This window comes from Rissa tridactyla, chromosome 1 (genome assembly GCF_028500815.1).
Source record: "Rissa tridactyla isolate bRisTri1 chromosome 1, bRisTri1.patW.cur.20221130, whole genome shotgun sequence".
NCBI classification, from domain to species: Eukaryota; Metazoa; Chordata; class Aves; order Charadriiformes; family Laridae; genus Rissa; species Rissa tridactyla.
Genome location: NC_071466.1, coordinates 193,584,711 through 193,608,633, shown reverse-complemented (window position 1 = coordinate 193,608,633; position 23,923 = coordinate 193,584,711). Strand labels below are relative to the sequence as shown.

Genomic DNA, 23,923 nt, shown 5'->3' with positions numbered 1-23,923 from the left:
AAAACCACCCAGGCGGGCGCCACTACCCTGAACGAAACCTGCCGCCTCTCCCACCGAAATTCGAGCATGCCCCGAGCTGTCACGTCCACTCAGGTACTTTTCCACAGTCGGCGAGCGGTAGAAACGCCGCCGCTCCCCTCCTCCTCCCCGTCAGTGGACCAGGCCCCGCACGGCACGCGGCCTCCCTCTCCCTGACGGGGCGGGCGGGGCGTCGGCGCTAGGACCCGGCGGGCGGCGGGCGCGGGCGGCGGCGCATGCGCGGGGGCGCCGGTGCAGCTGGCCGCCGCCGGGCTCGGCGGAGCGCAGCGGAGCGGGGCGCCGCGGGCGGGGACGGAGGGGGCCGGGGGCGGCCGCCGGGACCTTCCCCTTAGCGCCCTGTACTGCCGGGCATGGGCGCTGCGGCTCCGCGCTGCGCTGCCCCTCCCCGTCCCCATGAGTCCTCGCCGGAGCAAGTGAGTGAGGGGGGCGCCCGGGCGGTAAGTGACCGCTGTCCCCCGGCCGCTCCCCCCGGGGCAGCGGGGAGGGGGCTGGCGATCCCGGGCCGCGCCTCCGCTGCCCTCTGCTCCCGGGGCGGCCCGCGGCTTTTCCCTTTGCCACGGTTTTATTATTTTTATTAAAAAAAAAAGAAAAAGTGCGGCCCGTCAGCATCTCCGGGAGCGGCGGGCGGGGCGGGAGGAGAAGGGGGGCTGCCGGGGGTGGGCGGCCGGTGGGCGCCGCGGGGGTCGCCGCGGGGCTCGGACGGTGCGGGGCCGACCTGCAGCTCGGGGCGGCTCCGCCGCCTCCACCTGCGCGCCGGTTCTTCCTCGGCAAAGGGGGACTCGCCCGGCTCCTCTCCGCTTCTTCCCCTGCAGGGCGCTGGCGGCCCGGCCTCGGGAGGGAGGATGTGGTGAGAGGATGGGGCTGTCTCCCGCGAGGGCTCGCCATGGCCAGGGAGGACTCGGTGAAGTGCCTTCGCTGCCTGCTCTACGCCCTCAACCTCCTCTTCTGGGTGAGTGGAGCGACCCGGGCCGGGCCGGGCTCCCGCTGCCGCCCGGGCAGGTGGCGAGCTGCGGTGGGGAGCAGGGCCACCTCGAACCGCGGGGCTACCTGCGCTTGGTGAAGGGCTACAAGTTGCCCTCCTCGGTATGTGCCCTATGCCGGGCAGTTCCCATAAGGGAACACTGATTAATAAAAAAAAAAGCAAAAAAACCCCAAGTGTTTGGAAACTAGTTGGAAGTAAAATTAGGTTTGGTATTCACCTCGTGTTATAAATACACGTGTGAATTTGTGCGCCTGTAACGTGTAGAGAGGGAGATACTCACGAGTGCTGTGGCTTCCCGACTGGATGAGTTTCAGAGCATCCCGTGGCCCCAGCTGAACTCCGAGCTCTCGCGGGTACCTGAGCGGTCAGCAGCTCCGCGAAGGCCTTGCCCGGAGTCTTTTCTCTGCGTTCAGTGGCCAGATCCTAACAGGCAGGCAAGGCCTGGGGTGATTTCTTTTGTTTTCAGCATTTCAGTCACAGCTGTATTTATAGCAGCAGGGATTCTCGCTCTCCAGCATAAGTGGGTGTGATCAGCACTTGCTCCTAAACTTTCGCAGCTCTGGACAAACAGCGTGATGGAGGTTGCTCCGAGTTCTCCCTCACTTGGACCAAATGAAATCTTCACCTGAATAGCTGAGATTTATGCTGCGTATGTGTAAGAGAACGAAAGGGCAAAAGGTGTGGCATCCCACAACTGTTCACAACCACGGGCTCCCGAGGTGCTGTAGACTTGAATGTTGCACGGATAGTATATGGGCTGGGACCAAGTTTAGTTTGTAATGGGATTGAGATGAAGTCCCGTGATTACTGAAAATTAAGTGAAGATCAGAATATGAATGAGAGAGAAGTGATAAACAGCATTTGATACAGAATGGTACTTTATATATAATGCAAGTGGTCTGAAATTCTGTTGAAAGTATGTAGCTTTGTATATTGTGTTTAATAGAGGAGAAAAATAAGTTATTTCTGTAGTGCACATAGGAATAAAGCCCTTTAATAGGAGATGAGGAAGTCTTTCTTTTTTTAATAAAAGGATGTGTAATTGTTTCTCACATCATACATGTTTTTCATTGGATACTGTATAACATCTAAACCCCTATATTTTCTATTAAGATGAAGGTTGCCTGGGTTCAGCTGACCTGAGTTCAACTTTGAATTTTTACACATATGCTGTTAGACTTGAATGAACAGACATCCACATGGTTGAAAACATCTTGCCCTGCCCTTTGCTGCGTTCCTCTGGTTTCCATGATTCCTGCCTTGAGCTGTCCTCATCAGTTCCCATTCACACCTTAACTGACTGCTGTCTTTGTCTCCTTAAACTTTCTCTGCTCTTTTTCCTTGCACTCCATGCTTGTTGCCTGCTGTGTCCCATCAGATTTATTATTCAGCGACAGCTTTTTATGGTTGAAGCAGCCATTTAGGTGGTACCCAGGTTACTCAAGAGGTGATACCCCCGTGCTGTGTCAGTCTATCTGTTGTGTGGTGATGGGGGCCTTGGTGCTGGAGCCGAGCGCTTCATTTCTCAGCCCTGAGATGCTTTCTTTGTGTAGGAAAGGCTGCACCTATCTCTGGAGGGGACTAGTGCGTTGTGTTGCAGTTCCTTTATAGGGGAGATCAAGGTCTTACCTGGGAGATTTAAATTTGTCTGCCCTCTTTACTCAAATTTTAAGTTCCTTTCCATGTGAGATTGTTTCTTCCTACTTTTCATTGTTTTGTTCATGTGTTTGTCTGTTGTGGACCTCAGGCGTGGAGATACACAACACCTTTGAGCTTGGCAGTGGAACAGCACTAACTACATCTGTAATGTGGTGCTGCTGTTAACTTTGTCCATTCTTAGTGGATGTCTAGATTTGGTTTAAAGCATTCATGGCTAGAAATAATTTCTCATTCGTTAGATTTTGTTGCCCTTTAAATAATGATATCTCCGATCACCCTTAACTACAAAGTGTTATTTATTTATTTATTTTAAATCCCCCCCCTCCCCCACTAGTCATATAGGAAAAAGGATCTTTTGAGTCTGTTGTGGCATGACAAGTCCTAGGGAAGAAAATGGTAACTTCTCACGCTTGTCTCCAAAATATAAAAAATGTCTGTAATTAATCTTCCTAGAGCTAGGTCAGGACACTGGAAATTACACCCAAGCAGCTAAGTGAAATCTGCGTAGTCCTGAAGCATGTGAATATGTAATTAAATGATAAATCCCAGTATAGCAGATGACTTGCACCACAGATGTTGCATAGAATTAAAGCTGTCTTCCATAATGTATATAAAATTAAAGGTGTTGGAACTCAGATGAAAAATTGGCTAGTCCATTTGGAGTTCTTTGCATTTTACAAAGCAGATGAATGCAATGTTTTCATTCAAAGCAAATAAACAAATAACCAAAAAACCCTGAGTCTGCCAGAATTGTATGGTAAGAAATAGGATGCACGGTGGGCGGGTAGTTATAAATGTATTGGAGTTACATCAGACTTCTTTGGAGCAATGTGTGTGTAAAAACCTCTTTCTGCTTCCTGTCTGGTCCTGTTCAGATGTGTGTTCAACAGCTAAATACAAATCTGCTACAAGCTGCTTGTTGTAGTGAAATCTGCCATATCTCCTCCTCTGTCAGAGCCTGAATTTTCTCGCGTTGGGCTCAGTGGGAGTTTTCCCCCTGCCTTTTCTGAGTGTCAGCGCGTGACCCCATGGGGCAGAGTTTTCTTGTGAAAAGTTTCCCTGGCAGCGGGTACCCACTGGTGTGGGGATGAGGGCCGTGATTTCCCCTTGCTGCCGCTCTTCCTTCCGTTTGGAAAGCTTTAGCTTGCCTGTTGCTTATGTTAGTGCTTACTGTGATAAATACCAGCCCAGGTTATGGGCTGGATGTCAGGAAGTTTAGAGTAGATCAGCCCCTTGAAAATGTGCAGCCGCATTCCTCCTGCATCCTGAGCGTGGTGGGATCTGTCCCAGTGGGTAAAGATGAGAGCAATGTGCGATTCCAGGCTCTGTGCAGACCTGCCAATTTGGGATGCATACGTGTGATTCTCTTCAAGCCCAGTCTTGGAGGGTTTTATGCTTTCTCTTGCTTGCTCCCTTCCCAAGGGCTGTTGCCTTCAAACGTCTTCAAGCCTATTGATAGCTCAGTTGCTGTGTCAGTTACCACTGTTTGGCTGAAAACAGTGAAGATGTGCATGTTGACTTTTTAAAAGCATGGTTTTGTTGAGGGTCCTGGCTGGAATAGGGTGACATTCTCTCCTTGTTTCACTGTGGTGGTGCCCAGCAGTAGGTCTTAACCACACATTGTGCGAACGGATTTCTTTCTCCTCCTGGCGGGGGGATTGATGCTTTTGAAGGCCTGACAAAAGCTGAGCAAGAGCCAGGAGTCTCTAGTATGTTTTGATTGTCAGCCTTGTAGAAAGGAACATCTAAAGTAAGCTTCAAGCATGTTGTGTGTGCAGCTGTCCCAGTGTGTGTTTTGTGGGAATCCAGCATTGTCATTGGCAGACTGGTGAGGGCAGGCTAGTGCACGTGAAGCTCCTTAAGAAGATGTTATGCATAACAACTGGCCAATCTGACCATCGATCTCGCTGAAAAGTTTAAGATGCAGATGGTTGCCACCACACGCTGGTGTCTTTATAATTTGGTTGCTGTGGGAGTCTACAGAAGCAGAGAAGTGAGAGAACTTTTATCAGTCACTCTGCTGCCATCCTTGTAGCTTCTCCAGAGCCTTGCTTGTAGTGTACAGCTGTGTGGTGTCTATTTGGAAGGAAACTTTTTTTACTGGGCTCAGATGATGAGCTGTGATGGGGAATTGTAGACAGGGTGATGTACCTGTCTGTGCGTGAGAGGGAAGCTGGCAATGTTGTTTGTTATGCTTTTTGTCATTTTTGGCCTGAAGGCTGCTTAGCTGTAAATAATTCATAAGCAATCAATTGGAAGACCAAGGCTCCGTTTTAGTGGTTCATCCTGTTTTGGTAATGGACCAATAACTGTATTGCCTTTACTGCTCCAGAAAAACACTGGTTTTGTGGATGTGAATGGATTGGTACTTCTGGAGCTGCGACCTGCAGCAGATCTTGAAAGGTGTTTTCTTCTAAGGTGGGAATAAATCTGTTGTCAGCGTGCTAATTGTTGTTGATTAAATGACTGACTGTGGTAATAGACCTGATGATGCCCTTCTGGAAGCTGTTTCCAAGGTCAGTTGAATCATGCATCTGACTGCTTGATGTCTCTTTCAAAGTAACAGGAGTTGCAGTTCCAGGACCTCCTCGGTCTTCTGGTTTCATGAAGTTTTTTTGACAGTGCCCTGGACAAGGAACTTCAGACTACATCCTGCAGTTAACATTTGGTTTCATTCTTCTGTCATCCTCATGTATAAATAAGCATGAGAGACCCAACTTGATTTCTGCAGGTTTCTGATATTACACTCTGTAACACTGCTATTTTCAGCATATTACATTCTGGACAGCCTAATAAAAAGAGAGGACCTCCAAAGATGCATGATTTGGTGTTTTGTAGTCAAGACTTAGTGCTTAACTAAGCAGATAAGTATCTTAGTGGTGCTTGAGAGAAGATATACTCCTACTGCTTCCTAATTTTCTGTTCTTAGTGGCAGTACTGGTCCTTATTATCTTGAGATGGAATATGTCAGGACTTGGAGAAATTTAGTTTTGATAGCTCTACAAACATATTTTATGCAGTTTATGAGACTACAAAGTTTTTCGTTCTGCTGGGGCTTTTCTGTATCAGCGAGCTCCTGATGCTGTTCCAGCTCAGTAGCAGTCATGAATGTAACATGAGCATCTTCATTCATTTTGAGCACTGTATAACTTGTCCTCACGGAAATCCTCCTCACCACATTTTGCAGTGTTGCCATTGTTCATCTGTACTTTGCTGTTGCCTCTTTCCCAATTAAACCACCTTTGCAAGTGTTTATGCTAGGGAGACCTTCAGAGGCAGAACATGGTCAGCCTGTCACAACGGCACAGGCTCAACACAGGAGATTATCCAAGGGCAGTGGCCCCTCAGGGTTGTGCTAGAACAGGAACTAGAAAACTGTGCTGAGTACAGGGAAAATTCAGTGACCTGGCTACTTACACCAGTAGAGGACTGAGCGTAGCAATAGCTTTGAGAGGTGCAGGGCCTGTTTTATTTCCCTTGCCAGCTCAGCCACGTGTGTTCTTTCAAAAAATTATACATAGTCAAAACTGGTGAACTAGGCTGTGACAGCAAGTAAAAGCAGCACAATTTTTTGTCAGTTTTCTCATTTAAAAGAAAAAGCAAAATATAGCTAACATGCAGGAAAAAGTCTGTATAGACTTTCTGGCTTGAGAAAACTGCCAGCTTTTTCTTTTTTTTCTTCTTCTTTTTCTGGTAAGCATGTGAGGCGTAAAGGAGGAGCAGCTGCTGTTGTGTCGCTTGTAATTGAGGATGACTGTACTATAGTGGCTGGGGCAAATCAAAGTTGTAAGTTGCAGATGACTGTGTCATAGGTAGTAAGGATCTCTTAACCAATGATTAATAGTGTCACTGGATGTTTGAGCCAAGCCAGCGACGTTGCCACATCCTTCACCTTGTGGGGTTTTTCTGCCTGGGGATATGCTGTTTCTGTTGAGCAGTGCCCCAGCTTTCCTTCACGTACGTAGCCCTGCCATCTAATTTAGACTGTGTGGTTGCAGGCAATAAACCCTCCTGGCAGGTAGTGGAAATTATTTTGCATCTATCTTGAATTTGTGCTTGTGAACAAAAAAATCACACAAAATGAAAGAGGAGCAAGCTTTCAGTTAGTTTTCCTTTTGTTTTGAATACCTTGCACACTTAAATCTTCTAGCTTTGGCTATGTATACCACCTGAGAATTTAGAGCAATGTTGTGCAAGGAAGAATTTAGGGTGGTTAGAAGCAGTGGTATTGTGTTTCCTTCTTTTTCCAACCTCAAATGTTATGTGTTGAATCTTGTAATTTTTTGCTTCATTTTTCAAATCTACTGTGACATGAGGAAAAAAAATCAGTCTGTCCTCCCTTCCCTGGAACCAGATCCTGCGTAGAGGTTGTGTTTCTGCTGCTTTCCAACTTCCACTCACATTGTTGGGACTTGTAGGTACACGGAATTAATAGAACTAGGGTCAATTTTTTAAGGACTGTAAGTGACTGGTAGTACCCATTAAAATGAACGCTGCCTGGCTGGGTACCTGTGCCAGTGTAAACATGGTGTTCATTCTAGGCTAATATACTCTGCTTTCAGAGACCGCAGTGTAGACGTGCATAATTGAAACCTGATTTTCTTAGTGTTCTTGTATAAAGAAAAATATATTCCCACGGCTTCTGTGGGAATATGGTGTCTTTTAAAGGAATGTTTTCAGCAGAGCAAGCTATAGGAGGAATTTTAAAGGACCAGAAATACTTTTCATTCTGGTCTTTGAGAAATCTCTTACTTTTTGATGTCTTCAAGGTGCAATATTTATATCGCATCATTACCTTACCAGATTGTGTCCTAACAAAGTAAAGCAGAGTTCAGTCATAAATCAACTTTGTATGTATTTCTGTATAACCTTTTATCCCACGTATCTTCATAGGTGACGTGGCTCACCCTGCATGGCGTGTGGATTGGTAGATGAGTCTCTGCAAAACGGTCCTGAAAAGAGAGTTGCTTGATACAATGATGGAAAGGAAAAAATAAACCCAGACCCCACCCTAGTGTTAGAAATGACATTAATATACTTCTTAATTGGCATTCAGAAATCCAGTAAAACCACAGACAGTTTTTGTGTAATCCTCACCATTAACTGTGTGGAGCTCATTACATCAACCTTGAGCCTGAAGTCACAAACCCTACCTTTAAATTCACATTTCTTTCTGTAGAAGATAGATACCCAGTAATTCATGAATCCCCAGGCACTGCTTCTGTATCATGAAGATTTTCATCATCTCAAGAGTCTGTGGTAGACACTAGACAAGACTTATATTAATTATACCTGGTTTTTAATGTCTTGTAGCTATTTCCCACAGTATAGGGAACAGTTTAATTTCATGCAGTTTTATAGGAGCGTATGATTTAATTTGAAAATGCAGATTCATTTTAGTAATCCTCATGTGCTTATGGGTATTCACATGTAAAACAGGAAAGTTAAGTGATGTCCCCACAAGCAGCTGATACGTAGGTCTGTGGGTCATAGGAAATACATAGCCTTTTCTCGTATCAGTCTTCCAGCTGCACACCCCGGGTTTAAAAATCACTTGCCTGCTGTCTGTGCGTCCAACAGAGATTGACTACTGTCTCAAAAAAAAAAAAAAAAAGAATATATTGTGTATAAGTGAAGACATATCATCTTGATGGTGGTGGTGTGTGGCTTGTGATATTGATCGGATACTTGGGCTCTGATCGTTGCTGCAGATTAACATGATCAGCAGCACATGCCTCTGCCTCCCCAAAGGCAAACGGTCTCTTGACAATGAGATGGTTACTTTTGAGGGAAGAGTGGCACAAATAGCGTCCTAACAAGAAACGTAGTGCCTAGGTAGTCACAGAGAGAACGGATGCAGGAATATATGCAATTTCTTAGCCCTCTTTGCCTTTAATGTACCTTTTCATGACACAGCGCAGAATTTGATACCCGGGTCTGATACTCGGAAGAATGGCCTGTGAGATGAACTGTATCTCAACCTGTTTACATAGTTGTGCTCTTACTGCACAGTTCTTTATGCTGCCCTGCCATAGGATCTTTGCGCAGCCAACTGCTGGAAAACTTGCCTGCTTTCCCCTTTAGCAGCCTGTCACTGCTCCCTCTGGCAGTTGCCTTATTGCAAAGTGTGCAAGTTCCAGCCCGTGCCAAACACGGAGCAGGTTGTTCACTCGCTGTTACAGCTGTGCAAGCAAACCCGGATTCAAAGTGCAAATAAGTACATGCTTCAGCTGTTTGCAAGTGGGAGGGGACCGAGGCATAACCCTGCGTAGGAACCTTAGCTAAAACGAAGTGTTGGCACGTCTGTAGAACGAAAGTGCGTTAGTGGGGAATAGGGGAATTTCCTTTTTTATAGGCCACCCTTCTCTCTGTAAACATTCAAGTGTTTTTGCCAGGTAATACAGAAAAACAAGACCTCTTGTCCCTCTCTCCCCCACCCTTATGCCCTTCCCTCCCAAAAAAATGTAGCCGTCTGTTTGGCCAGGGATCTGAGTCATCTGTGTGTGTTCAATGATCTGAATATTGAACTTAATAATGCAAATGCTGTGAAAACATTGCAACGTGCTCTATTCATGACCTTGTAGTGATTTTTCACACACACACCCCCCCCCCTTCAGTAAGTCACAGCTTAGGTTACCCAAATCAATTTTAACTGGAAAAATTTCTCAAGGATTATTTCTTTACTAAAATTAAAGGATGTATTCTGATGAATGTTGTCATATCTTGGAAGTAATTTCCTTGGAGCTGGAAACCTTTTCTGCAAAGCAAGTTGCTCCGTAGTGCTGCTAGTCAGCCTTCTGTACGGGTAGCAGAGCGTGGCCTGAAGTTATTTGTCCCATCTGTTTGAATAAAAAGAAACGTGTGTGATTTTTAATGTGGAAGGTACTTTAAGTCTTTCTTCCCATTCAATAATTAAGAAAAGCCACCCTTCTCTCCGATTTGAGCAAAGACACTTTCATTGTTAAAAAAATTAAGGTGTTATAGTGTTTGAATGAAAAAAGTGACAACAGAATGAAAACAGGAGTGTAAATAGTTAACAGCAATTGGAGTTGCTCCCTTAAAGACAGAATTTCATGTTTTTTTATTAATTGAAAATTTTCCAGATTTATTTTCCAGTTTAGGTATGGCCTCAAAGACATTGTGAGTAGTACTGTCACAGTAAGGGCTTAAAATATATACTTTGATGTTTTCATTTTGATGGATAATTTATGTACAAGAGGTCCAAAGACAATTTATGCTTGGAAATGACCACTTCTAATAGTTGGAGTCTATTGTTGGGTATTGTAATTTGGTTGTCTGAGAAAGCTCTAGTAGCTTTAAAAACTTTATGCTATAAATTAGTTTGAATTTTTATATATTATTGTGTGATCTGCATATTGCTCGTATATAAAAACAAAATTTATTACCTTTGTTTAATCAGGGTGAAAATATATTTAAAATAAAGTATGACAGAAGGCAGTTTTGTAAACTCTTCAGTGTCATGTTGATGGCTATATAACATACTGTGATGGCTCAGAATGAAACCCACAGTGACTTGTGCAGCCAGCTGCAACAAATAAACATATTTTACTGCCTACTATCATATTATGTTTACAGCACAGCAGACTGGCTGTCATCAGAGAAGCTTGGATGAAAACTTTCTGGTGAAATGATGTAATTGCTAATGTGGTGAGAATTATTTTGGTATTTTTAGTTCTCATAAACTTGCGTCCTTTCGTCTGATTGCTTGATACAGCAGTATTTTACATCTAAATCAGTTAAAAAACAATGGCTGAAGTAGGGGCTGCCAGTTTTTTAAGGCTGTCTTTTTTTCTGCCCTCCAAATGAACCAAGAAAAACTGTAATCAGGACCATGCCCCTGCCTCCTTGAAAATTGCATGGCAGTGAATTGCAGCGACGTGACTGCTGTTCTTTGTGGGTGGGTCTGGATGCACATCAAGGTTTTTGGGGAGGTTGTTTCTGTTCCTGCCTACCAAGCCCATGGGCTGTTGTGCTGCTGGTGTTAGTGTAATTCCGGTGCTGCTAGCTGAAGATCTGCCTCTGCCCTAAGTAGTGTGAAGTGGTGGTTGCCTGGAGCCTCCTTAATGTCCACTGTCGCTTGAGGATGCTTAGCGCTTTACAGGGCAGCACATGCATATGTTGAGCCATACGCAGGAGGCTGTGGAGGTCTGGTGTGTGTGGGGTTCTCTGTGGTTCCGCTGTGGTTGTGGAGTAGGTGAGCAAGCTTTTTGAATGAAGTGAGAGACCTTTCATAGAGAGCTGCTTCGTATGAACTGAAAGTGTTCATGTAGTTACATTATTGGTGAAGGTTATGTTTCCTGTGTGAAAGGAAGCAGGGTGTTCCTGCCCAGAGGCTCGCTTTTGCTTATCGGAAGGGATATGACTTTTTTCCCAGCATTTATCTTTGCTAACGAAGAGCTACTGAGCACCTGCCAGGTTATGTGCTGTGAAATACACCTTCTTGTAATCAACGTATAGCTGAATTGCTTTTTTGGGATATCACAGTTTGCTCTTTCACAGGCCTCTCTGTTCAAGAGGAATTTCTTGAGTATTTGACTATTCTCTTTCTGAGCAATGTCTTTATGCTGCCCCAGTTTGACAGTGTTACTGACTTTCATGGGTGTGAATCCAGTGTGTCTCAGCCCTCTGGCTTTCAGGTCATTTGGAGTAATAATTCACTTTGGACTTTCTTCAAAACAGGGTGACAAAGGTGCCTCCCAAGGAATTTGTCTGGTTGGCGGGAGGGTGTTGCACATGTAATGTGCCTGTAACATCTGTGTAGCAGTGAGGTAAGGCGTTGTGCATGTATGGTATTAGAGAAATGCTGAGCTAGCTCTTGTGTTGATACCGTATGTGCCTCGTAGGCGTAGCAGAAGTTCAGTAGCACCTGAAGGAGTTAATGGTGGTGAGATCCTTCAGGGCACGGGGTAGGTGAGCGTGTGAGCTGTAGCCTGGCTCTCACAGAGATTATAGGGGGAATTTTCTTGCATGTAATTTATGTCCAGCAAGAAACAGTAGTAATTGGCTTTTGGGTATTTACACTGAAGAAGAACGGCCAGGGGGACCTAAATGGCTAAAAGCTTTTTGAATGAAGTGGGAGACCTTTCATAGAGAGCATCTTCATATGAACTGAAATAGTGTTCATGTAGTTACATTATTAGTGAAGGTTATGTTTCCTAAGTGAAAGGAAGCACCTTTTCTTCCAGTTGCTATTCTTGATAAGTGAAAAGAGAGTCATGTTGCATGATATGGCCATTAAGCGTTTCTGTAGAAGTTATGTGGCCGTGTGTTGGTCACAGCTTGGCGATGTATCTGCCTAGGCTTTCCCCTCACTGATTTTATGTGGGGAAACAAATACATATCTAGGTAGGGAAAACTCAACTTAGATCAGAAATATAAGTTCTCTTCCTTCGTGATACATCTTTGTAGGCAAGTCCTTTCTTCTAGCAAACTGAGTGATTCTCTCAGTGGCAGGGTTCTGCTCATTTCTTTTGGTTTCTGGGAAGTTCTTTCTGTCCCCTCTGCCTTTTAGCTGTTTGCTCCATGATCTCCCTGTTGTCTCCGAGTAACCTGCAGGCTACAATATCCTTGTGATGACTGTTTTGCCTGCCAAATGTTACCTCTGTTGAAGAAGCGATCTCTTGCCTTCTTCCAAGGAATCCACCTCCTCTCCTTGCTGTACGGGAATATATTGCCGCGTACCGAGCACGGAACGAAAGCGAGTGCAGCCTGCGAGTTCCTAATAGAGAGCAGGGACTGGGCAGTCCACCAGTCTGGCATGGGAGGAAGAGTATTATTTAGCAAGTGAACATTTTTCTGGTACAGATTTTGTAGCAGGACCATCTGGCTCTTATTAAGAGTTGCTGGGGAGCGTGGTTTTGATGGACTTCTCAGTCCTGAGCACCACTGCTATAAAGCAAAGTAACCAAATTTATCTTAAGTATTTTGCTGTAAACAGAGTGGAAGTGTGAGCCAACACTGTGTCTGTGCGTATCGGCCTTACAGAGAGGTGTGGAGGGTTAAAATGTTTTCTGTTGCTTTTTGACCATAAGAAGGCAGGCTGGCTGCTTGTAGTTGTCTGTAGTTGTCTTTACCTCTCTTTGTGTTAGAAACATGTTTTTTATTGCTTGTGTGGTATATTTGCCTCATGCTTTCTTCCAAGGAGGCAGCCATTGTCAAGGAGTTTATCTAGGAGGAGGCTCTAGTCATCATCTTTACTTTGCTTCTGCAGCTTCCTGCAAATAACAGAAAACGCTCTTTACTCCTACTGTTCCAGCAACCAAAACGGATCCCACAGAGCGTAAAGGACATGTGTGTACGTAGTAGACTTGCAGCATGCACTAGCTTTCAGGACTATGCTTGCAGCGTGCTGAGCACCCAGGGCTCTCACTGGCACCACCCAGAACCAAGGCAGCACATGAACTTTGTGCATCGGTTTTGAAAAGCAGGAGGAAGCCATGGGGTAGCCACTGGGACTTCTTGTGAAATTTTAAAGGCAGAAGTAGCCTGCTGTGGCCGTGCTGCAGGCAAAGGAGCCAGTAAGGACACAGAGAGACTTTTCTTAGGTTTGAATCTGTTAACTTGTTCTTCATAACAACTTTAGGGGAAATATTGAGGGCATGTGGGAAGCTAGCTGCTGAAAGCAACGGGGGAGATTAGCACTTCTCACTGATTTAAGAAGCTGTTAGTGTAATGCGGAGGTTTCCTGGAATACACCTAGGCAATGCATGAAAACATTAGTATTCAGGAGAGCCAGCATGCTTAGGTCTCCCTTCTTCAGCTAGACAGGGGTGCTTCTGAAGTCCAGAGTCTGCCAGGGTCAGCCCCTGAGCTGCAGTTCAGGCTTAGGTGCCACACGAGACTGATATTCCTAAATTCTCCTTTGGGTGTGATAAACCAGCTGAATTCCCTGAAATAGTTTGAGAAGTAAGCAGTGGCATTATAACTTTAACTTCACTCTGTTTTGTAGGAAAGCCTAGTAGTTCCCTCCTGTCCTTGAAGGAGTTTGTAGCTGTATCTCTCATCTTCTGTTTGGGGAGCAGTGCTCCATCTGTCCTGTGCGTGCAGGAGGAGCTGCAGTGCTCTCAGGGCCAGAGAACATGCACAAAGGCGGGGATGACTGCTGCTGAGCCTTCCTCCAGGAGGAAGGGCATACTGACTTACCTGGCTGCTGTCATTGTATTACCCAGTGCAAAATACACGGACAAGTGCCATGAAGAGTGCCTTGTCCTCTAGCGGTACCTCTGCTACAGCAGCAGAAGAGCTGGTGCTGTCATGGTCAGGTATCTTCTGACCACGTCGTTTGGGTTTGGCTTCTCAAGAAAATCAGAGGCCAGAGCTTCGGCTGGTAGATCCCAAGTGTGCTGGAGTGCACGATGGCATCAGGTGACAGAAATCCAGGTCTGCTGAGGTGGTGGCAGTTGTAGGTGGGTTCAGTCTCAGGGGTTTGCTTGCTGTAGGAGCAGTCACGGTGAAACTGTAGTGGCTTTATGCCTCTCAAGTGCCTGGCAGGTTAAGTACCCAAATGGTTTGATGACCTGGGGTTTATAATTGAAATGCAGTGAGTTTTATTGTCATTTTACGGTTCAGGGAACTGAGACGTAGTGTTCATGATATGACTACCTGAATGAGCGAGAGAATCAGATTCTTCTAAATTTGACCCCAAGACAAATCTCCACTTCTATGTGTGAGTGTATCACTACTGTTGTATCCTGTATGGGTTATTCTTCACTGGCTGCGTACCTGAAGATAGCTTTGTGGTTTCATACAGACTGGCGGATATCACCTGTGAGCCCTGAAAGAGTCACTGATTTTAGCAGCTTAAATCCTCCCTGTTGCTTCTGTGGTACGTTTTGCAGTGGTGGGACTTGAGCCAGCACTGGGATCACTCCACTGGGTGGAAGAGAAGGTATTCCAGGCATTAATTATCTATACTGGAAGACAACTGTCACTGTCTCCCTAAATACTTGGACAACAAACCAACTCTAAGCATACAGAAGTACAGGTTTTGGGATGGTGTGCTGTTCAGTTAAATGAATGCATGAAAGATGTTGTTCGTGATTGATGCTCTACTTAAATTATGAATGAACTTGAAATTTTTATAAATGTGTGATAAATAACTTCATCTTTTCTTTTTAGTTGATGTCCATCAGCGTGTTAGGTGTTTCTGCTTGGATGAGAGACTACCTGAATAATGTTCTCACTTTAACTGCAGAAACAAGGTAAAGTTTTCCTTAAACTTATTAATCTATGTGGGTGATTGATTGCAGTTCATTCAGTATGGCAAGTTTCCTAATTAGGATTTCTAGAATTAAGAAGCCTTCAGTTGAGCTAATTATTGTTTTGTTAAAAGGTGTTTTTTTGCAACCATTTCTGGCATCAGTTGAAATTAGGGAAAGGGGAAAGAGATGAATTCAGTCTTGTTTTATTCCTGTGCCTTTCTCTTCTGACAGGGATCAATTTCTGGCCCTTTGCCAACATGTAACTATATTATATTACTGTTTGGTTTTTGAATACTTTATTCAGTCCAGAGATTTAGGAATGCTGTTAGTTTTATTATAGCAGTGCTTATGAGCGCTGGTGATGGAACAGGGCCTCATTGTGCTACATACTGTGCAAGTGCAGGACAGGAGGATCACCTTTGCCCCAAAGAGATTTTGGATGATGCATTACTTTCTGGTACTCGAATGCAGCATTCGACTTTAAAACCACATAGAAGAGATTTCTGTGAAACTTGTAAGGTACTGGAAATAACACATCTGCTGGTCTACCATTTTTGTCTTAATGGCTATATTATGTTTTTCTTCTGTATTGTTTTTGTGCGATTATACTTTTCTTTGATTCTGTTTCTGATTGGTTTTAGGGTGGAGGAGGCTGTCATTTTGACTTACTTTCCTGTGGTCCACCCGGTCATGATTGCAGTCTGCTGTTTCCTCATCATAGTTGGAATGCTGGGCTACTGTGGGACAGTGAAAAGAAATCTGTTGCTCCTTGTCTGGGTACGTTTCATAACCTCTAAAACCAGCTAACTTTTGCATCACTTCAATGGTGTAAGAAAAGTTTTAATCCACAGGCATTACATAAATACTGATTATTTTTTATTACCGTGTTGAGTTATGATATCGGTGAGGAATTGTAATTGCAAAGCACACAGTAGGAGAGAATTTATTGCCTAGACTGCATTATGCTGTGTCTGAAAGACAAGCAGTGTCTCACTGCAAAAATCCACTTCATCTAGTAGAGGAGTTGCTGAAGGGAAAAATAACTCAAACTCTTAAGTACTAATAATTATAGGAACGTGGGTCTGAGTGCTCTGAAATAAACCCTTATGCTACCCTTTTGTCTCTTGGCTGTGCAATAGCTAAGTAACCTAGGCTTTGCTTTATCGCAACAGTTGATTGTGTGCGTAAAGTAACAGCATTTGTAGCTAACGAAGGTTAATTCTGAGTACATTCAGAAGCTTTGCCCTCTCTTACATGGATGTGGAATTTTGCAGTTGCGTTTGGTTGTGAGCGAGTTTAAAAATAAATTCCAAGTACCCAGCTTTTTCCTTTGTTTGGAAGCTACATGACTGCACCAACGACAGCTGAAAAGCAATAGTGTCTCCTGCACAAGGCTCTATGTACAGTTTAACTGTGATGAGGCTTTGACTGTCAAGGGAGCCAAATACCTTTTTCTTCACGGGGAAGTCAGTGAGTTTGAGGACAATAAAAAACACACAAACAAAAAACCCCCAAAAGGAAAAGCCTGTCAAACTTGCACAAATTTTAAAGGTTTAGAGTATAAAAATATTTAGACCATCAGCAACACTGAGATCAAGGAGTGCCATGTACCTGTATGCCTCTCAGAAATCAAGCTGGTAGCCCTCTGCGGAGTTGGGCTTTGTCTTTTAAGGTGAGGATGAGAAGCATTCCAAGCAGTCTGTAAGTCCGAGAGAGTGGGAGCAATGGAAGTGAAAGAGGTGTATCAGACTTGACTACCCAATTGCGGTATGAGAAAGTGGACAGGTGAAATCTGTCAGTTCCTGAGAATATCCAGAAGTCATACAAGTGGAGTTGGGCTCCTGGTGTTTTTTTCACTGCAGTGTGTATTGGTTTCTCCCAGAGTGCATACGGTTGTATTTTTCTTGGGGATTTGTGCCGGGCCGAAGTACGTGAAACCTGGACCTCACAAATTTTACAAAAAATGACCAAAAAAAAAAAAAAAGTTAGCTGAGACTTATGCGACCTTTGCTTTTATCTAATAGGAAGTATTCTGACTGCAGCTAAACCAGTCAGAAACTGTACCAAAGTTTGTATTAAAATATCTTTTTTATTTGAGAGGGTTGGAGTAAGCTTTATTTGAGATTTCCAGCTGGAGGTCTGCAGCAGAAGTGTTCTTCAATTGCAAGAGGGCAAATGCTGTTTCTCCTTTTGGATATTTGTTAAGCCTCTATACAATATGAAGATTGTTGTTTCAAAGCTATATAGTTAGGAAAAACTCTCATTTAAATCTGAATACTTTATAGTTATATAATAGTCATGCATTTTTTAGTTCTAGGTCTTAACATTGCAATGTTAAAGTCAATGGGAACAAGTCCTAAGACAGACGTTACTTAGTTATGACCACGTGCATAAAAATAATGTATTAATGTAATTTCATGCCATATAATTATTTATCTATTACTCTTCCTTATGCACTTTAAAAGGGCTTTGTACATATTTTTGTGTTATATAAATAGTGAAAGTATTAAAAGATGGTAAACTTATTAAGCCCTTAGTTTTTATGGTAAGGTTACAAGATTATTTTCATAAAGTGTTTTTTGTTTTATAGTGGCAATAGTTTTTAATGTGAATTAATTAAAAGGCAAAAGCAAGTATATGATGTAGACCAATACTACATAGTATGTGGAAAAAAAAAGTTATGATTTTTGGTATAAGCCTTGAAAAAAAATCATAACTAATTCAAAAGAAAATGAAGTTAAAACTGGTTTTGGCCTTATTTAAACTTCCAGTGAAAAGAACAACTCATTTATAGCTTTTAATGCCATCTGGAAATAAATTATTCAAAGTATGTTTAGGCAGTCAAACTATACTGAATCAAAACAAGACATTTATGTCATTTTAAGTTGCAACATTTCATTTTCAGGAGTCTGAGAATTTGCTCTTGCTAAGCAAACTGATAAGCAAAACTAAGTGATATCTTCCTCAGTATGTTATTGTCTTTGATTGATTGTTAAATGAATGCAGTCGTGTTATACCACAGAAGTATGCAGATATAAGTCATTCATCAGACTAATCAGAAAAGTGATGGATCAACAAAATGAGCTTTTGTACAACCAGATGAACTAAAAGAAAAGAACCTTCATGTAAAACATTAACAACCTCTTCAATCATGCTTTTAATCTTCTTTTTGAAGTACATGAACAGCCATAATGATGGCATGCAGAGATATTTGGATACAAGTCTTGATGTTCCTGGCAGCATGCTAATTGCTATTGCTAATGTTAATTGAATTGGATTTTTGGAAAATCTAATAAAGCATGAGGGCCATAAAAATATATATATGTGGTGTGAGATATTTTTAATACATCTGAATACATAATTATTTTCATTTGTTTTTGAAATTTTATCTTGCAATTAAATGCTTGAAACCTTGCCGGCTACACATGGGGCATAAATATAAATTGAACTAATGTTTACTCAGCTTAATAGTAAGAAAATATAACACCTCAGTCTTCTGTGGTTCATGCTCTGGGTTATTTGTAGAACCAGCATTTTAAAGGTATTATAATTTAAATTTTTATTGCTTCAGAAATACATAGTCCTGAAGGCTAGTTGGTATAAAGAGGCCATGTCTACCTTAAGTGTCTATAATACCATTGTGTTGTGTGTCATGAATGACCAATGTCCTCATGTAGAAGTGGCTGTGATGCCAGCCTAAACTGGAAGATCTGGACTCCTCCAAGTCACTGACTTCAATGTATGAAAAGTCCAAGGATGAGAAACTAGAGTCCAGATTTTGTGGTGCTTGTTACAGTTTTTCAAACAAGATTATTTAGATTGGGTTGTTTTTTTAAAATCCAGAACCGTCCTTTGCTTCTTCTCTTCTGAGACTCTGTACATTTTGGATTGTTTTTCAAGTCTGTTGTCCACATACCCTAACTAAGGAAAAAAATTCCCCAAAAAAACAACCCCACATGCATATATTCTTTAAGCATAGTAAACTTAAGGGTGTGCGATTTTTTTTGAGGTTCTTGTTTTAGTAAGACAACAAGAGTAAACTCAGTTGCTTGACAAGAAGAGCTTCATGAAAATCCCACTGGAAAATATTTTCCTGCCTGGAGTTTTTATTGCAAATTCTGGCATTTATAACTATGAGTTTTCTGTAATTACAGCATTCAAACAGCACAGGATTCAAATTTGTCTGCACATGTTTTCACAAAGGGAAAAACTGTTAGAAATATTTGATGGTCAATAGGGCAAATCCTCTTACTGATTTTTATCATAAAGTTGTCAGAGAAATAAATATTCCTCAGAGCTCAACATTGTTAGACCCTGTTGGTGTGTGGTCAGTTTGTTATTTCACTAAGGCAGAACCTGGTTGTAAATTGGAACTTGGCAGACTAAATTGTCTATTAATTGAGTTGAAACACAACCAGACAAACCATCATTAAACTTAAACTGATCTTTTCTTTAGAAGCAGGCAAATATTTCATAAAGAGAAAAAAGGAAAAGATACTATGTTTTGATTGAAAAGGTAAACTGGAGATGTGACAAACCTGAGGTGAATGTGGCTGTTTCATGTCGGTGGTTCTCAGCCAGCTTAATGCAGTGTTGGTCAAAGTAGTTTCTGTGAAGTCCATCTGAAGAACAACAGGGAACCGCTGACTGTATCACCACTTGGGGCAGGTTCTTCTATACCCACTTCAGTCCATGTGGATGCAGAGATGCCAGGGGTGATTAAATTTGGATGTCTGCTATGTTGCAAAATACCAGTAACTGCTAATGTCTTCCTAGAAGGGACCCTTACTCTGTGTGAAATGTTAGCTGCTCTACAGTACCACAGCACCAACTATTCTGCAGTACTTGTGGCTACAGTTGGCATGAATTAGTATGAGAGTTTTGTGATAATTAATTTTTGTCTTTTTTTGTTTGTGGCAGCACGTATTTCTGCAGTAATACATAATATAGGTTATTTGTTCTGTAATAGTACAGGATATTTGTTCTGACCCATGTGGACTCTTACCACAGTCACAGCTGCTCCAATACCTTGTACTAACATTTGGCACCGGAATTGTTATTTGCCAACCAGAAGTATTTCTTCATTATTTAACTACCAAGTATTGAAAGGGAAGAAATAACCGACAAACATATTTGGTGTAAATTCATGCAGTGTAGAACTAGACAGGACAGAGACTGAGTTCATTTTCGTGTTTTGTGCCTTTTATCAGCAGCTCATTTACGAATGTGGTGCGAGCAGGAGGACAACAGAGATTCACAAGACAGGCAGGTCTGCCTTGTTGAAAGTTGGGTTCAAGTGGGTTTACAATACTGTGGTACAAGTTTGATGAGAAGCCAGTACTGTGCTGAAATTCAAATTCAGATAGTCAGTGGGTCAGTAAGGGGCTGGACGTGTAGCTTGCACTTTGAAGTGCTGCTTGTGTGATGTTCCACTTGTAAGAGAAAATAACTTGAAGTTCACCAATTTTTATTATACCTCAGTAGTTTCAGGGTTTTTTTAATCTTTCCATATTTCTAACTTTCAATTCAAAGGTGAACTCCTTGAGGAGATGACTATACTAATAATTATTAAACATCTTTTTGCCTTGAAATGGGATAGAGGGTAGGATTCTGTCCTGTTCAGATCAGGTTTTTTAAGGTTGAAGCAAATTACTAGATTTTGAGATGGGTGTTGGTGAAGGCACAGTGTCACCACAGAGCAAAGTGATGCTTTGCAAGAGCTGGGCTGCAAATTCCGCTGGGCTACCAGTGTGGTGGAGTGGACTGTGATGGACCTGGGGTCCAGTGCCAGCCTCTCTCTCTGCCTGTCTAAGCACGAGGTGTGTGTTGTTGACCTTGTCTTCTCCCAACGTAAACATACAGCGCTGCGTATGTACTTGAAAGACTTTCTCAAAGGCAAGCGCTTTGCAGCGGTGCCTAATTTTCTTACCTAGGAGAGAGAGCTTACAGACGAGAGATACAGTTTGCCCAGCGTTATGGGTTGTTGGGAGGCACTTAGAGATGAAGGATGGAGCCTGCTGAACAAACCGCCAGCCAGAGCAGCTGCGTATTTGATCGTGGAGGGAAGAGAATTGGGGTGGAGGAGCATGACAGGAATTGAGCTGGTGGGAGTGTCCAGGTCTTCTTGCGAATGCTTGGCTTAAAGCCAAATGTTTGCTGTGGTCACGGTGATGATCTGCGTCCTTCAGCTCAGCACTTATCAGCTGCCTTGAATGCACAGCCCTGTTGTACCAGAGCAGAGGCAGCATGGTGCTATTTGGCGTAGTTATCTGGTGACTCAAAGTAAAAAGAAATGTCCAGTCGCTTGAGGGCTAGACAGGGTAATGCCTTTGATTTACGACAGCAAGGTTGGACAGTGCAGTTGTGATGCCATCAATTAAAAGTTGGGTGTTTTTTTTTTTTGCTTACCTCTGTAATAGTGAAGAGCCACTTGCTCATCCTTTTGGAAAAAGCGCTAAGTTAAAATGTAAATATCTATTGACACTAGTCATTTTATGGTTCCAGCATGTTTTCAGCGTGAAATATGCTGCCTGAATTTCTGTGACATGCTTTTAACTGCGTGCTGTACTTCTAGGCTCACCTGATGGAGGTGACTACTTTGCCTGTTCTTGAGGACGTATGTCCTGAGTATTGGTTTTACTAGGTGTCACTGTGTCTGGCCTCATGATCCAAAACTTTTGGAGCAAGCCTTGTTCCATTTCTCTTCCGTGTTCCTGTTTCCCCCCATTCCCACTTTTTACACTCGTTAATATTGCTTTCTCCCTCCAAGTTCTTGAAAGTCATTGATGCCCAGGGCAGTAGGAGAGACTGAAATGGCACCAGAGCTGAAAAAGACTCTGGAGTGATACTCCCTGGTGAACAGAGGCGGCAAGGTGGTTAATAGAAAGGTTGGTGAAGTGAAATGATGGAAGTGGGTACCAGGAAGCTATTGAAAACACAGGGACTGATGTGACAGTAGGTTCAAGGGACTGGCGTTGAGGTTAGAGAGCTGGCACCGATACCAGGGTGGGAAGGAGGGATGCTGCATCTTGACTTGCTACCGTAGTGCTTTTTTTTTCCCCCCATTTGTCCTTCCCAGCTCTTTTCTCACTTCTTGTTTGTCCAGCTTTTTTTCCTCTGCTGAAAGGAATAGGGAATGAGAGAGTCCCTGAGAGCAAGGAAGGAGTGAGTGAGTAAACAGATCCACAAAGCCCAGCCAAACCTCCATGTCTTATATGAAATGTAGCCCAGCCCCACCATTGGGGCATGCCTTGAGGCTGTGATTCAGCTGCATTCTTGTTGCCACAAACTGAGTATGGAGTGGATGTCCTGTCAGGTAAATTAATCTCTCTCTCTTGCCTAATCTTGCCCTTTTGACCAATTAACCGCAGAGACACTTTGCTGTGTGCACAGGGGGGCTGTGGTATGGGTTCTGTATCTGAGAGCACTTCTTCACTCAAAATGGTGAATCACAGAATGACGAGGGGTTGGAAGGGACCTCTGGAGATCAGCTAGTCCAACCCCCCTACCATGTTTGAAGTGTTTTGGGGCATGCTGCGGCAGACTTACTGCGTGTATCAGCAGCAAATTGGTCTATTTTACAAGGAAAAAGGATTTTCTTGACTAAAGAAGCATTTTTATAGTGTTTAATTTCCTTGGTAGAAAATAAAGAGCGGTTAGAGATACGAAGGGAGCTGTGTGTTGAAAAATCTGTGCAGAAAGGAAACTTTAGTTTTTAATATAAATCCTATGAAATGAGGGGAGAAGAAGGGGGAAGGGAATGTTGTAAGCCATGAGGAAATTATGGTCTAATGTCTGTCTTTACCTGTGTCCTGTTCGGTACTTTACCATGACCTTGCAACGACCTTTATTCTTTGGAGTTCATTGACTTGAGGTAATTGAGCCTTGGGCAAATAAATCCTAATAATTGTCTGAAGAGTGCATTTGCTTATTTCCAAAGTAATACTTGTTTCCTCTTATAAACAAAGATTAACCATTAAAGTGAAAATTTAAAACAGATCATTAATATCTCACAGAAGAATCGAGGCTATTAACAAAGTTCTAACTGTTCATAAATAATTTTGTTTAGTTTTTAAAAAAGCAAAGGGGTCAGTCAAAAGAACTTGGACACATACCTTGGAAAATTAAAATGTTCATTGCCATCAAATGTGTTGTGGGTTGTTTTTTTTTTTCTATTCAGAAAATTAGTTACAAAGGTTTTGGAAAAAGTGGTAACTATTTATATAAAACTTGGACTTTGCAGAGGGCATGGGCTTTAAGACATTTCGATAAAATTCTGTGATCTGGGAGATCGAATCTAAAATAATAGAAATATTTGATCATCTTGCTGTGGAAGGTATTTATTTTGAAGAACTGGATGGCATTCAGTAGCTACTGTTGTAGGTTGGTGGTTTCAGCCTATTTCCTTGTTGACTTGTGACTGCGTCTCTCACAAATTTCTGCGTTGTCAAGCAAGTAAACCAAATTTTAAATCAGAATGACAAATGAACTGTTAATCCCTTCAGGGCAGGGCTGAGGGAGGAAGGCGGGGGGCAGGGGAAAGTTTGCGCTGTTGGAATGGATAAACAGAGGATTTCAGTTTTCCATGCAGCTTGTCTGACTCCATTTAATGAGCGTTGTTCCATTTTTAAAAAGTATAGCTGGATTAATCATTAAAATAACTTCATTATTTTTTAAACAAACAAAACTAAAAGGAACCATAGCTTGTAACTTAGTGAAGGGAAAAGGACTTTTTATTAGGTTTTGCACAGGAAGAGTCTCATTCCCGTTGGTGATCCAGCATTGTGGTGGTGGTCATCTGACATTTCTCAGGGTGCAGACAGATGTCTGGATGGCTCATGTCTCAGAAGAACAAGGCTGACGCTCTCAGGCTGTTAGCCATTGGGAAATGCTATGCACAGCCCTCTTAAAATCTTCTGGCATCTGTTTTACATACCATATACTCCAATCTTTTAGAGATTCCCATAAGGTTTCATTCTGCAGCTGCCTTACCCTTGGAATCTCCTTTAGCCCCTGCCTTTCC

General features: G+C 42.9%; 1 protein-coding gene across 3 annotated transcripts in view; it reads left to right on the top strand.

Annotated features, from left to right (window-relative positions):
- Positions 1-290: 290 nt before the first annotated feature.
- The window catches only part of TSPAN12 (tetraspanin 12), a 46,008-nt gene continuing 22,375 nt past the window's right edge, over positions 291-23,923 (top strand). The window contains exons 1-5 of one of the 3 annotated variants that reach the window (XM_054223138.1): positions 291-452; positions 852-988; positions 2,135-2,160; positions 14,819-14,901; positions 15,543-15,678. In XM_054223138.1, coding sequence (XP_054079113.1) covers positions 433-452; positions 852-988; positions 2,135-2,160; positions 14,819-14,901; positions 15,543-15,678 — 402 coding nt within the window. In that variant the 5' untranslated portion in view covers positions 291-432. Of the gene's footprint in view, positions 477-851; positions 989-2,134; positions 2,161-14,818; positions 14,902-15,542; positions 15,679-23,923 lie in introns of all 3 variants that reach the window. The other 2 variants (XM_054223129.1, XM_054223118.1) reach the window with 2 other exon arrangements.